The sequence below is a fragment of the Vigna umbellata genome, chromosome 1 (assembly GCF_029865625.1).
Source record: "Vigna umbellata cultivar VRB3 chromosome 1, Vumbellata_1.0, whole genome shotgun sequence".
Classification (NCBI taxonomy): domain Eukaryota; kingdom Viridiplantae; phylum Streptophyta; class Magnoliopsida; order Fabales; family Fabaceae; genus Vigna; species Vigna umbellata.
The window spans coordinates 39,011,135-39,025,737 of record NC_142165.1 but is presented as its reverse complement, the minus strand read 5'-3'; the positions used below and the strand labels follow the sequence as shown (position 1 = coordinate 39,025,737).

Below are 14,603 nucleotides of genomic sequence, written 5' to 3'. Positions count from 1 at the left end.
GTCATCATGAATAGAGTTTGTTTGTGTCTGAATGGTTTGAGAGAGTTGACAGGGACGACTGAGTCTGCGACTGTCATTAACCCCTCACACAGTGGCACTGAAAAACATGCTGCTTTTTATTCACATTTATAAGTCGCCAGAATAGCAGTCCAAAGGAAGGACTACACTATCTGGATTCCCTTTTCTCTCTCTTCCTCTCTCACCAGTGTATTTCTGCAGTGTGTATTCATTTCCTTTTTGAATTTCCTTTTTCTAACTTTATTTTCCTCAGTACAATCCTTTAATGCTTGTTAAGGACTCCGCTTTCTGCCCTACACCACCAACAAAGATCTACACATAGTCCAAACACATAATCCAAAACAACCAAAACTAAAGGGTGGGGAATTCAGTGCTTCTCTGACTCTCATTCATTGCAATGCACGAGAGAAAAACCTAACGAGAATGAAATCACTACATATATATATATATATATATATATATACGCACATATGTACAAGTACTACTGTACACATCATCACACCCTCCACGATATTATATATATATATATACCGCTTCAAGATCATATAACTAGTAGCTACTAATTAATTAAAGAACCCAACGGTTAACCATATTACTCATCATATAATATATCTGTATTTATACCACTTTTAATTACTGCACTGATAAAATGGCACAAAATGCGAATAATTTACATTACTAAGAACATACGTTTTTCCACCACCTCGCTGGCTATTAATCCCACGTACATAACCGTAGCACTTGCCTCACAAAGGATATTAATTAAGGTAGGAAAAACAACATGATGATACGACAATAACGAAAGGCAAAGAAAAAATAAGATTGGTATGAAAAATGTAGAAGGAGAGAGAGAGAGAGGAGATGATGTCTATGAGTTAATGGGTTTGACACGATGCTTTCCAACTTGGGCAGCGTCTGTTGTTATGTAACTGAAGACGAAAGAAGTCTGGTCGGAAGGAGCAGTACACGTTACGGTTGGCGATTGGAAATGGTGCTTGCAAGCAAGGCAGGTGATCTGAAGCATAGTTGAATGGATCTGTTTGATTGCGTGGTCCTTCAAGGCGCAGGCTTTGTCCAGTTCCGCTAGCGCTTGTTGTCTTATCCTTTTGGCATTAGTGAACTCCAGTTCCGCCTGCTCCATCTGCCTCTTGGCTTGCTTCCTTGCCTCTTCCGCATACGCTTTTTCCGCCACCGCTATCCTCAGCTGCTCACGTGCCTCATCTTCAAACCTTCCTCCCAATGACTTCTCCCTCATGCACCCTTTTTCCAATGACCCTATCGATAACTGCAACTGTGCAGAGGGGTTTCCCTCTCTCTTATTGCCAGTGCCTGAAGCAGCCCCGATCATTTCAATAGGAGGGGCTGTAGAGAGCTGAAGCTCAAGGTTGGGCTGGAGCTTGTTCACTTTGTTGTCGTTGTTGGTTTGTGTCGTGGTAGTGTTGCTGAATAAGGCCGGTTCTACTACTGTTTCCGGGAGCTTCGGAATTATTACACCGATTTGCAAAGGAGCACGTGTGCTGAAATTGTTTTCGCTAGAAGGGCTTGAAGCTGTTCGAGACAAGCATGCAGCAGCTTGCACTGCCTGCGTTTCTGACCGCAACCGCCCCACGTTGCACGCGTCTTGGTGTTCAATAAAGCTCTCCACCCTACAAACAATATTGAGAGGTCACAAAGAATCATTCCGTACCTTTTGAAAAGCTCATGAGATCCTTCCTTGCAAAAGTAATAAAAAGAATCGAAAAAAAGTTGTTCATATAAAGGTTCTTGGAAAAGAAGTCAAGAGGTGGGAGAGATGTTTCAGTTTCCACTAAAAGAAGACAACAAACTGATGTCATTTTGAGGCAGCTTGTTCTCAGCTGGTATTCAATACAAGGTTCTTGAAGAAATACAGTACAATGTCGCAAAGGTTTAATGAGAGAAGGTGCGTAAAAAGGAATGGCGGAAGGTGTTGATGAAAATATATATCTGTGAGCTTTGGGAACCGTGTGTTCCCAGCTGTCAAGAAACAGCTAGGTTGAAGACTTGTTTAAGGTTCCATCAGTCAAATACTAGTAAACGTTAATTTATTTATATATTTATGATTCTCTTTTGCTTCCCCCATAGATGGCTTTATTTCGATTCCAAAAAATACATCTGGCCTTTTGATAAAGTCAAAAGGCGAATAAAATATAAGAGGAGGATAGAGATGTGTATTAAGTTAATGGAAGATTTGGATGAGGAGGGAAAGAAAAAGGTGGCGTTGTTGTGTAGATGGATATACCTTGAGAAAACGCGGCCACAATCGCAAGAGTGGCCTCGGGTGCCACACGTTTTAAGATGAGCTTTGTAATCAGACTGCACTGCGTAGCCTTTGGAGCATCTCTCGCAGACCCATTGCTTGTGACTGCTGTGTTTTCTTCTGAAGTGCTTCTTTATGCCGACAAGATCACCCAGAGCGTGGCAAGGGTCATGGTGCAAGCAAGTAGGCTCCGGGCAAACGAAGACTCGCTTCTTCACCAGTGGCGTCTCCCTCTTCAAGAGCTTCCAGGGCACCTTGTGGCGGCGCCGGTGCATCTGAAGGTTCTGGTCCCGCTGGAATCCCTGGTTGCAGATCTCACAGACGAAACGATCTGATTCAAGCAAGGTCTTGGGTGAGAGGGACACGACTTCTGCATCTGGATCTGTGTTGAGTTTAATTCACCCGAACCCATCATCAAACGAATGAATTAATGAATTCTCCCATCATTAAACATAACTTTAATTACTCTTGGAGAATAGGAATAGATTCATGTGATGGGAGTAAATAACAATCAGTAAAAGAATCTAATTAAGAAAAAAAAGGAGATTAGATTAGAAGTTATAGAAGTTAGAAGTAATCGTGCACCTGGTGTTCCTGCAGGCCTTCTCTTTCTTTTATTAGTGGGAGTGGTAGCATTCTGGGCAAAGGAAAAGGGCTGGGAAGTGGGAAGAGAGGAGGGAGATGAGGTTTTGAGCAACGTGTCAATCCTTACAAGGGAGGCCATTTGTATGATAATAGGAAGATAGAATTAAGAGAAGGAGAGGTTAAGGAATAAGAGAGAAGGTGATGAAGAAGCTAAGAGAAAAGAGGAAGGGAAAAGCTTTATTTATTTTTTCCTCTTTCGGTTACCAGACTCAGCTTTCTTTTAACTTGCTTTTAAACTTTGAGCTTTTTCCAACAGCTTTCTCTCTCTATCTCTGGGTTTCTCTCTTGCTCGTATATTGAACAGGGATAGCTAATAAAGTTTGAAAAAGAGACAGAGAAATGGGTCCAGAAGAAAAACATCCCCACAAACACACAGTAAAATTTTTGTTGCTTTGGTTTGCATGCATAAATAGAGAGGCGAAGCCCCCAAATACACACGTAAGCTTCCTATTTTTGTCACACTCCCCTCAACATCCATCTCATTCTCACGCACTACTACTTAGCCTTCTTATTTCTTCTGTGTCTTAGAACTAGTTAGAAACTCATAAGAGAGAGGGCAGATACATGTTTATAGACCATTGTACCCACACACACCATTTCTAATTAATTTCACTTCAGCAGGCACCTTTTTCAAAAGCGATAATGAGGATGTGAAGTCACCCTCAAGGGCATTCAAGTCATCATCTTTTTTCTGTCCAACGTGTTTTTGCTTTTTGGTAAACCAGGGGCATCACCTTACTTAACAGTTGCAAGTAAAAACTGCCAACATTGTCTTTTGTACTTGAGCTTCGTAATCTTCACAATATTGTTCATAGGCCCCCAACACCTATACTGTTCTGCATTAATCATCATTTTACCTCGACTTCAACAAGAGACCCACTACTGTTTTTCTCACCAGAATCTATGGTAATTTATGCAGGTAGGGCAAATATCACCTTTACCACCCAAATCTTTAAGCTTTCTGCCTGAAAAGAAGAAAAAGAAAGAGTATATCCACAAATACTGAACCAAGATTCATGCATAAACACTTCGATTTTATTTTATTTTATTTTATAGATATTAAAATTCCTTTTCAAATTTCTCATTGAGTTTGTTTGTGTGAATTTGTAAACCATATTTTTCCACCTCTAAGATATCGTGATATATAATATATTTATTGTCATGATTTTAACTATTGATTTTGAATTAATAAATGAGGAAGATGACAGTGTGAACTTCAAGGATTGAATCCATTTTAATGGCTTTCGTTTTACATGTTTAACGTGAAATTAACACGAAGGCTATGTGATTAGCTTTTTAATTTCAAAGAAGATCATGAATTAACTTTCTTTTACAAGTGCCTACATTCAAATTTTGGAAACATCGAGAATGATTAGTGGCGTTCACTAACGAACCCATTAAAAAGTTCTGAAAATCAATAATAAATTAATCAATTTATATCTGTTTTTCATAATTAAGCCTTGGATTCAAATTGTTTAACATTTTGGAACCAAGAAAATTAGAATTAAATTAATTATTTAAATACTATTATATTAGTTATTAATTTCAGTCACATATAAGAGGAATATATATATAAAACTATAATGTATGTATCTAATTTGATTCATGTTAAAAATATGATTACGTCACATTATCAGACACAAATTATCTATTTACTTCCATTTAGATACTCACACTCGTATCTTTATCAGGAAATAAGTACATCTGTTGTATTCTCGTATCTTTCCATTTAAGATTTTAAATACTATAATTAAATAATTTTCTTAAAAAGAATAAAAGTTACAGTAAAAATATATGATATTAAGAAAAAGTAGATTGAGAAAATTATTTAATTATAGTATTTAAAATGATGAATAAGATGGGATTTGAATTGTTACGTAAATGGTGAATAATGGTAGCTGTATGTGTTTAATAATTTGATTGATGAAGGGTGTAAGTGGGGCCCATTCACTATTCGGCGATGCTTATTTGTCCTTTATGTATTTGTTTGTATTTGTAGGCCTGTATTGTACCATGCAGACATAACAAAATACACTCTCTCTCCCATTATGGAAATCTTGAATCTTACTTCTTATGATGCAATGCAAATATTCCATTCCTCTTACGCTCTTAATAATATATTACAATATTTAATGTGTATATCATCAAATATAAGAGAAATATATATGACAGTAACTTCTCACCCAAGGAAACACTCCTATACGCAAAATCATTTTCCTATTATTCCATCCATCAAACTATTTTCTATCCCTCAAATTTAATACTCTTTTAGATTAGGCTAAGATCTTCTAGAAAAAGGGTAAGCTCAAGTTATTTTCATCTCGTCTTACGCTAACATCGTCTTTGTGTGTCTTTAAAACCATCACCATAATCACACAATTTTAGTTTAGATCATAATCACCCAACTGAAAACCGATTCACCAAGTCTTCCTATTATTGATTAACAGAAACAACTAATCATATAAGATTACTTTTGCAAGGATTAAACTAAATTTATCCTTCCATCTATACATTTGATAAGAGATAATACTCTTACTCTCAAAAAGATATATTAATTCGATTATTATTTAATAATATAAAATATCTACAAAGTAACAACTCAGTTCTCGAAGATTTTATATCTTATTTTAGAGACTAAATTCGATACATTTTTGTTTAAAATTAAGTTAAAGACATGCATGATTGATATTAAGGTAGTTCACACAATTTAGTGAGGTTTCATTTAGAAATAGTTTAATTAGAATATTAGAAATAGTTCAAACAAAGAAAGTTTAACACGTAAATTTTATTTATTTATTTTCTCTTTTTTTTTTCTTTTGCTTCTCGTTATGCTCTTTTTATTACACTTTTATTATTTAATCCAAATATAGTATAAATGAAGATGGGTCAAGTTAAAATCATTTTAATTAAGCATATATGAAAAATACTAATTCAAATATAGGTAGGGTAAACTAATATTATTTGTGGCCAAAATAAAATTATATTAGTCAAAATCTAGCTGATATATTTAAATAATTGAAAAACTTACTTTTGAAACAGTGACATGTAACATAATCTCTTTTAAGCCTTTATCCAACCTCTTTGGTCAGCGTGTTGTAGCACTAAAACAATAGGGTTTCCATGCTCCTGCGGTTCTCCACCTCTGCTTTCACTTGTTTGTTCTTATTCGTCTGTCGTTGCGTTACAATCTTTTAACTCTTCTCTCTTCCTTTTTGAGAAAATATAGTCATATCAATAGTAGTTTTAAAAGAGTTATTTCTAATTCCCATCTTCCACTATTTTTAATCTAATGATCAAAGATGAGTTTTCACTGTAATTGTTAGATAAAAAGAAAATAAAGATTGGATGGAGAGGCAGGCGTCTACTTATTTTAAACACATCTCATACTTCATTTTCTTTTAATTTGATGGTCAAAGATTAATAGCTGCTTAAAATAATGTGTTATATTAAAATAAAGATTATAGTAAGAAATAACATTGTAAAATCATTTTGAAAGTAATTTGATATTTGCTCTTCTTTAAGGCAGGACAAGTTACTCTTAAATATGAGTTTTGTTTGCACAGTTAAATTAAAAGAAAATAAAGGTCAGTACTAAGAAAAAGCCTTTAAATTACACTCTTAAAATTGCCGAGGAAAATTAGTTTTTAGGATCATGGTAGGAACTTAAAGGTTCACAAACATCATTTAAAGGCTTTATATGATGAAAATGTGTTTATATGAAATACTAAATAATATTTAAACGAGTTCTCTCTTTATTGATATTAAATTAAGATTATAATGAACCTTTCATGTCTTCACAAAAGGTTTTTCTTTTTCATACAAGCTTTCTAATTCCATTTAGTTGAACCCTTTCGTTCTTATTCTCCTATCTAAAGAACAATGCTAACGATACACTCTTTAGTACATCAATACCTTTGTTACAAGCAGAAAGATATAGATGTGCAGGAAGAAACTGCTCGGAAGAAACTGCTCTTGTATCAATCAATACCTTTATATATTGTCTACCTAATCCACATAAATATTTTTTGTATTTTACATAAATTGTTATTATTTACTAAAAGAAAACGCTCGTGTGCATACTTTTTCCAGTCACTTTGGAGTCAGCACCGGAACAAGATGCCAATTGCAGTGCAGAGTTACGGAAGCAAACAGTTTGGTTTTCAAATCTTCGGGCTCGTATCTTTATACTTTATGATTTCATAAACTGAAGTTTTTATTCAAGCAGAAAGAGAAAGTAGCACCACGCAGAACAAAATCGATTAGTCCCTCTCAACTATTTATGCACAAATACTAATACCAGTTATTTACAACTTTTGAAAAGTGGAGGTTGTATTGCCCTAAACATGTAGTTCCTCCGACCGCTTCAACGTGATCTAAAAAAAGGAGTACTAAAATAAATCCGTGAAAGGAAAGTCCTTAGCTATTATTCATCGGTAACGTCAGAAGGCAACCGATATGTGCGGATGGCTCGTATCTGAAGCAAAAGCAGAGTGGAAATAAGAAAACCAGTTAGTATAGTAATAATAATTCTTTCACATAAACTCAGTATCGCCTATATATTTCTACAGAAAAATTTGAAATTCAAAAGGCGCACATTTTCTTCAATTAAAACTAAAACAAAAGCATCCATGGATGACAGACACTGGCTCTACAAATGGAATGGATAGTTATGCCAGATTGTCAATGCCGTCTTTTGAACCAAAAACCAGCAATAATCTAATTTTTAGCGGTAATTTAAAAAAATATGTATATAAATTAAAGATCACAAGTGCTCTTAAATAAAATAACCAAATATAGGCATAGCATAAAGTTAATCGGGCCAAGCTTAAAACGGAAGAAGAATAGGACATATATCTTACCTGAGCCAAAGCATAAATTGTTCGTAAGATTCTAGCATAATCTGTTCCAAGCATCTGAATGACAACATCGGCCAAAAATGTTCCCCAAATCCTGTTCCACAAGCCAAATAAAATGTACAGAAATACTCGCTAATTGTGCCTCGTAGCGTACCCAAATCAGAAAGAAAACAGAATCATGGAACAAGGTAATGGAAATCCAAACATTGAGCAATGTTCTTATCGAATGGATCATGCCCATCATTGTCCCAATATTTGGGTTTACACAAGGCAGTGCAAATCTACCAACTAAGGTCTTTTAAACCAATAGGCCAAGCTGAAGTCATGGACAAACAAATTTTGCCATTTGAAAACTTATGAAGCAGATTGGTGCATTTGCTGTCTTCACCATGTTTGTCAACCTCCCAGCGGAAGGCAGTGGAAAAAGCTAAAAGGGAGAATGCATATTTTATACATTTTCAGAATTCAACCCAGGGAATAAGGTTGAATTACATGGAAGTGATATAGTTAGAATAGAAGGGAAGGGAATTAAGCACAGTCCGAACAAGTAGGCAGTCAATTAGATGGGGATTGTTAGATTAAAAGAAATGCTAGGAAGAAAATAGGTAGCACACTCTTTGCTATTGTGTGAAATTCTTTTATGATCTTCTAAACGAAGTGGGCATCACTCTGTATATATTGGGTCCCTCGTGAAAATCATCCAACAACGAGTGTATTGTTAATTTCCTTAATTATAAGGGAAATAGGGACATTTAAAACAGACAGACAATTGGATAATTAGAGGGGGATTGTTAGATTAAGCGAAATGCCAGGAACACAATGTGTGACACTCTTTTCTATTATGTGAAATTTATGTACGACCCACTAAACTATGTGGTCAGAATCCCTATCTATTGGGTCCCTCGTAAAAATCACCCGATAGTAAGTACTAAAGAGGGCATAGTTAGCGTTTTTCTTTAGATAGGGGGAATAAGATGCGAGGGGTTCAACTAAATAGAACTATAAAGCTTGTATGAAAAGGAAAACCCTTTGTGAAGACCTGAAAGGTTCATTATAATCTGAATTTTTTAATATCAATAAGGAGAGGACTCGTTTAAATATTATTTAGTATTTCCTATAAACATGAAACAGAAGCAAAGAAAAAGAAATGGTATTATTATGAAAATAAAAAGCAGATAAAAATTGTTGAAATCATAAAACAAGAACAGGTGCATGACATACACAGGTCCAAGTAATGTGAGCATGCTTCTAAAGCCCAAGTACCTAGATGCAGCACCGAGAAAACCCTGGAATAAATCTAACATCAGTTGAGAAACATGCTATAAAATCAACATAAACAGAAACATTAGTTTGTTTTAGCAAGAAAAAGAAAAAACAATAGACATATGAAACAAAGAAAATAACTAACTCTGCTGACGTAACTAACAAGAAATCACTATTGAATCTTGATATTAAATTTTCTTGCAATAGAACTAAATTATCAAAACTAATATTAGGCTTAGGTTGATTCATAAATGTCTAAGTAAAGTGGAAGAAATACATATGAAATTTAATTTTGGTCCAATTGCAAACGTTAATACAAGAGTGAATCAGTGCCCCACATATTAGAAAGCCAGTCAAACTGTTACAACAAAAAATGCTTTGGTTCCTCAAATGGTATGACATCATTTCATTAACTGACAGTGCATAAAGTTATACAGATGACGGGGAATCAAATTTATACTTATTTCATATTTAATTATTTAACTGATGCATGAGAAGTTCACATTCCAAACTCTTGGTTATGACATGATACATTGAAGCTTCAAAACGTCACTCTATATACCTATATGGACATAAACTTGAAAATTTATACCATTAAAATAAAAATTGCATAACAATAGAAGCATATCAAACTCTCTTTTCAGACACCTGTTTTGCTGCAAGCAAGGCTGCTCTGGATTCTAAATTAATCACAGCTAACTGTCCACCCTGTAAATCATAAAGTGCAAAATGGATGTTGGAGTTATTGTTTGGAAATACTAACGCACCAGAAATCTCACCAGTTATACCTTCTTCACCAACTCTTTCTTAACCTGGTAGTTGGCAGCTTCTACAAGAACTTTCCCAGATAATTTCCTCGCTAACTACAAGTCAGCATCTAGTCATGACTTGAGGAAGAGGCCCAAAATGCTTTCTTTTGGAAACACATTAAAGAGAGAATAAATAAAACACAGATATCATCCTCTTACCAATTGGTATATCTTGGACAGCGTGAAAACACCACCTCCCTTCAAAAGAAGAGGAATAAAAATGGAAAAGACCAATCACTCAAAGTTTAAGACGATATTAAAAGAAGCGGCATCTGAAGTGAATCAGTTGAGCAACAGATTATACAACCTTCAGAAGAATTGATCGAATATCTTGGGCACCAACTTTGGAGTGCAGTTTCCATGAACTGAGTCCATGCTGCAGAGTGCCCTGACCTTCAGATGCAGCACTTTCGTCGAAGAAGGCAGGGTAGTTTCCTGGTTCTTCACTACAAGACTATAAAAGCTTTAGAGGTGATGAGAGAGAGACTAGGAAGAGAGGAGGTCAGTTGACTTACGTAGAGTTGGAGTGCAAAAGGTGGAGAAAAATTTCTAGTTCAAGGTCGTGTGTTGACAATCGAGTTGAGCAAGGAATATCAAACTTCGTCCTTATGTGAAGCAAAACATTTCTATAAGATGGCCTCCAACCCCTGGAAGAGGAAAGAGCCAGTTAGATATGTGGCGAAAGGGTGAGAGAGTGGAAGATGAAAAAGAACCTTAATGTAGAGCGGGCATCGGCAGCAAGGAAGAAGAATCGGGACTCGAGAGCTTCTATAAATTGAAGACGCATGCTCAGATCGACTCCAATCATGGAACGCTGGAGCTGGGCTGTGTTTGAGAATGGGATTGATTTGAGCAAAGGACTGAAGTAACTGTGAGATAGGAAAGGGATTGTGAGAGAGCTTGAAAGAAGAACTGAATTGAACTGCACGAAAGAAAGTAGTGAGTTACAGTGTGACCTTGGACCGAAAAGGATATTTTCAATCTCTGACAATTCGGTATCGGTGGCAAGCTCAAGCACCGATCGCAGCTCTGGATCGAAGTCATGGGCACGGTGATAGGGGGAATTTGCATCTGCATTTGCATTCGCATTTACACTTGCAGCTTGAAGAACGGAAAAGGTTCTACGAGGAGAAGGGAAGGGATTGAGAATTGGCGCAGAAGAAAACAGTGGAAGTGGGTAAGAGAGTGTTCTCATTCCCATTCCCATTCCCATGGACACAGTTGCCATCATTCGATTCGATTAAACCAATCAATTTGTTTAGTCTGTGTTTCCCTCGCCCATTTACACAAAATAATTAGGGCACAATTCCTCCCTAAATTGCTATATTTTTCTTATTCCTATTCCTCCTGCTCATATTTTTCATTTCTAGTAATCATACCCTTCATCAATTATAATCATCGTTGAATCTTTCCAAAACATTATCACTACATAATTAGCATATATCGGAATAAGATACCCTACAATTCAAACTAAAGTGTTTGTTCTCATATTGAATCTCCAAATAAAACAATCTTTGTCACGTGTTATGGTGTACTACCAAAGAAGATTAAAAGAAAAGACTCCTCGTTAGTTCAATAAGTATTGTGAAGTCCATTACTTTACCTACCAATCTATGAAAAAAATAAGATGATACAAATAATGTCTTTTTACATTTAAATAAGAGTTTGTATGTCAATTATAAGAGTATAAACATAACTCTATCTGTGAAATTGATGTTTACTTGGTTAAAACTTATTAGAAATGGATCAATAAATCATAATCAAGATCAAAATTGTCCCATTTAACTTAACATGGATGATTTTGATTTCAAATTCTATTTTCAATAGAAAAAATATGCATATTAAAATGACTAAGTAATCTCAACTTGTTATTAGATGTCAACCAATACATTAAATTATGTATTTGACTCAAAATCTTTAATATTAAGATAAAAAACATAATTATTAGAAAAATGTTTTATAATTAAGTAAATAATACATCATTTTAGATCATTTATTAAAATCTCATGTAAAAAATTAAGAAAAATATCTTCTTTTTCACTTTATCTTTGCTATCAGATGAGAGATGTATTAATATAATAAATAAAAAATATCTCTTATTGGTTTTAGATAAAAAGTCGTGTTACTTTGTAATTTCAAATTTTGTATTATATAAAGTTGTATGAGTTATAACGACTATAGATATGATTTTTTTTTCTAATAAAATTACAATTTCAATTAGAATGAATGATTTTTTTGGTAGCTTAAGTTTTCCGAGATAGTACTAAAATAACAAATTATAATTGTTATTAGTTTTAAATTATTTGAATTGCATTATATTTACTATATTAACTTTTTAAAATAATTTACTAAATTTATCTAACTCTTTTCATCTTACTTTGATAATATGTTCTGAATGATTCTACCTTTTATAATAAATAATTATAACTATTCATACAATTTATATATTACATTTGAAGAGAGCACCCTAAAGGACTAAAATTTATTATTTATGAAATACATTTATTCAAGAATGACATTTTCAGAAATATAAAAACTAAAACTTTTTAAAAATATGGAGTGCAGAAACGCCAACAACAATAAGAAATAGAAATATGAGGATTCTCCTCCACCTTTTTCCGCTAGAAATGTCTCCAACATTTGTCTCTTGTTCATAATCATCACTTAATACGATGAAATCTGTAGTAGGAATGCTCCATTCCTTGTCTTCCACTCGAATATATAGCTGAGGTACTTGTATCCTGTTTTTGATGCTTTGCTTCTCCTTGTTGTTTGTTTTACAAGATAGCACACAAATTCATTTGAGAAGTGTATTTATCTTGGGAAGGAAGTGTAACACCCTTATGCTATACACACCCTCCAAAGCTTGTTTAACGAGTAAGATGAATTATATAATCTAATAAGTAGGTATTACACTATCTTCTCAAAAGAAAATACACATTTATATAGGTAGAAGAAGGTTTACTATTATTTTAATATATTTTTTATGTAGCATACTCAGCATCATCAATGCATTTTCCACAAGTAGTTTTTGGGCAGCAAAAGCACTTAAACTTAGACGCTTTATGGCAAGAGAGCAAAAAATGTGAACATGCAAAAAGAATTGTTCAAAAGTCTTTCATTACCAAAAGGATCAAAAGGCATTCTAACATAATCTCTTAAACATGAAGAGAGAGTGGTTCTTTTACGAAAATAGATAAATCTGTGTCTTAATAAATAAATTTTAAAAAAATTATAATGGACAAGTTGAGTAAGTTTTACATTCTTTCATACCAAATAATATTTCTATACAATTTGATTTTTTTTTTATATTTGAAAAGTTAAAGTCATACACCGTCTAAACAACTTTAACTTACCAAAAATAATAATGAACTATATCGATGATTTTAAGAGTGAAATTATCTACTTCACTTGACTTCATTCTTGAAGTCGTCTATCCCACACACTTCATCCTTAAAGTCGTTTATCCCAAAACGATTTCAGTAATACTTATTTGATTATGATTTCTAGTAATTGATTATAATTTGTTATAGTCGTTTAGGGATACACAACTTCAACTTTTCAGATATAACAAAATAGAAATCGTTTAAAGATACACTACTTATTCCTATACAATTATATAGGATTTGAACAATTTTATCTTATTAATTTTTTTTAAAATTTACTTATTCTCACAATTTAAAAGGCAGATTTACCTATTTTTATATATAAAAAAACCACATAGATCAACATATTTGAGCAATTAGATCTTATGTTAGAATCAACAAGAAGGTTTACTACAAGTTCACTCATTTTCCTTCTCTAAAAATGAATTATCTTTCTCCAGTAACATAGATGATGAGCTTTCCGGCAACCCCTTCCATCAACATGGGTTAATTAACCATCAGAGTGAAAGTCTCTCCCAGGAAATAAAATGGTCCAATATTCCAAATTGAGATTCATCATTAATTATACACACAATTGAAGAAGATTCCAACTTCCAAGTAAACAACAATTTTTTCAACAAAAGGTAAAAAATAAACAAAGCCTTATGAGCTAGTTATTTTTTAACATTTTCTATGTTAGCTGCAAAGTCCAATATTTGGTGTTTCGATCTCCATTTGTCCGATTGACATTTTTATAATTTTGTCATTAAAAGATATTTCGGATAAAGTTAACATTAGGTACTTGAGGGGTATTACGTATTGTAAATCAGTATTTTGTTTAACTTTATGTTACTATTGTAATTCCGTTTTCTGTTTTAAACAGATTAGGTAGTTATTTTGTTTTTAATATGTTGTTTCCTTCTTTTAACTTTATATAGCTAAAGCCCTGTATCATATCACAGTTGAGTTTATCAGTTCTAAGGAAATTGCAGAGCACTGATCTGCATTCTTTTCTCCAAACGCTAATACTCTATGGAATCATATGTTTAATTCAGAAATTGTCTGTGTTTTGTGTGATTTAATAATGCTATTGATCAATAATTGGTGTTGTTCTATCAATTATTCTGAACAAGTTGTTTGTAAGGGTCAATTTGCTGAAGTAGGGAAGAGGAGGACGTGTTACTATTTTTGAATAAGAAAAATAATGAATTTGAGGTTCTCATTAAATTTAAATTTTAAACTTCCACTACAACCTGCTTTATTTAAGTTCTGATAAATTTTTTTTAGCATAACCAAATTGTGAAAGTATTCTTATGATTGATATTCCTTACTGGTGCAATGAATATCAGAACTGCGAAATAAACAAATT

At 33.7% G+C, this 14,603-nt stretch overlaps 2 protein-coding genes across 3 annotated transcripts; both read right to left on the bottom strand.

The window, feature by feature from the left end:
- Positions 1-668: 668 nt before the first annotated feature.
- Positions 669-3,309, bottom strand: LOC124843989 (protein indeterminate-domain 14-like). The gene is made up of 3 exons (XM_047320835.2): positions 2,882-3,309; positions 2,279-2,678; positions 669-1,664 (listed from the first exon to the last, which is right to left on the bottom strand). The coding sequence occupies exons 1-3, from the start codon at positions 3,018-3,020 to the stop codon at positions 887-889; spliced, it is 1,317 nt and encodes a 438-aa protein (XP_047176791.1). The 5' UTR covers positions 3,021-3,309; the 3' UTR covers positions 669-886.
- Positions 3,310-7,176: 3,867 nt separating this feature from the next.
- On the bottom strand, positions 7,177-11,272 carry LOC148205304 (uncharacterized). Of its 2 annotated transcripts, none has more exons than XM_088102950.1 (10): positions 10,826-11,272; positions 10,583-10,738; positions 10,385-10,516; positions 10,177-10,315; positions 10,029-10,067; positions 9,849-9,923; positions 9,709-9,768; positions 9,061-9,083; positions 7,801-7,891; positions 7,177-7,415 (listed from the first exon to the last, which is right to left on the bottom strand). In XM_088102950.1, the coding sequence occupies exons 1-10, from the start codon at positions 11,098-11,100 to the stop codon at positions 7,365-7,367; spliced, it is 1,041 nt and encodes a 346-aa protein (XP_087959076.1). In that variant the 5' UTR covers positions 11,101-11,272; the 3' UTR covers positions 7,177-7,364. The 2 variants fall into 2 exon arrangements, with proteins under 2 accessions (XP_087959076.1, XP_087959075.1); XM_088102949.1 differs by having other exon boundaries at positions 9,019-9,083; positions 10,826-11,263.
- Positions 11,273-14,603: the final 3,331 nt, after the last annotated feature.

Excerpts from the sequence above, each read along its gene's own strand:
- LOC124843989 (XM_047320835.2), bottom strand. The coding sequence starts at position 3,020 with ATGGCCTCCCTTGTAAGGATTGACACGTTGCTCAAAACCTCATCTCCC. Across the intron at positions 2,679-2,881 it reads AAGGCCTGCAGGAACACCAG|ATCCAGATGCAGAAGTCGTG; the intron begins GTGCACGATTAC and ends AACTCAACACAG. Across the intron at positions 1,665-2,278 it reads TGTGGCCGCGTTTTCTCAAG|GGTGGAGAGCTTTATTGAAC; the intron begins GTATATCCATCT and ends TATTGTTTGTAG.
- LOC148205304 (XM_088102949.1), bottom strand. The coding sequence starts at position 11,100 with ATGATGGCAACTGTGTCCATGGGAATGGGAATGGGAATGAGAACACTC. Across the intron at positions 10,517-10,582 it reads GATGCCCGCTCTACATTAAG|GGGTTGGAGGCCATCTTATA; the intron begins GTTCTTTTTCAT and ends TTCCTCTTCCAG. Across the intron at positions 10,068-10,176 it reads TTCGATCAATTCTTCTGAAG|GGAGGTGGTGTTTTCACGCT; the intron begins GTTGTATAATCT and ends CTTCTTTTGAAG.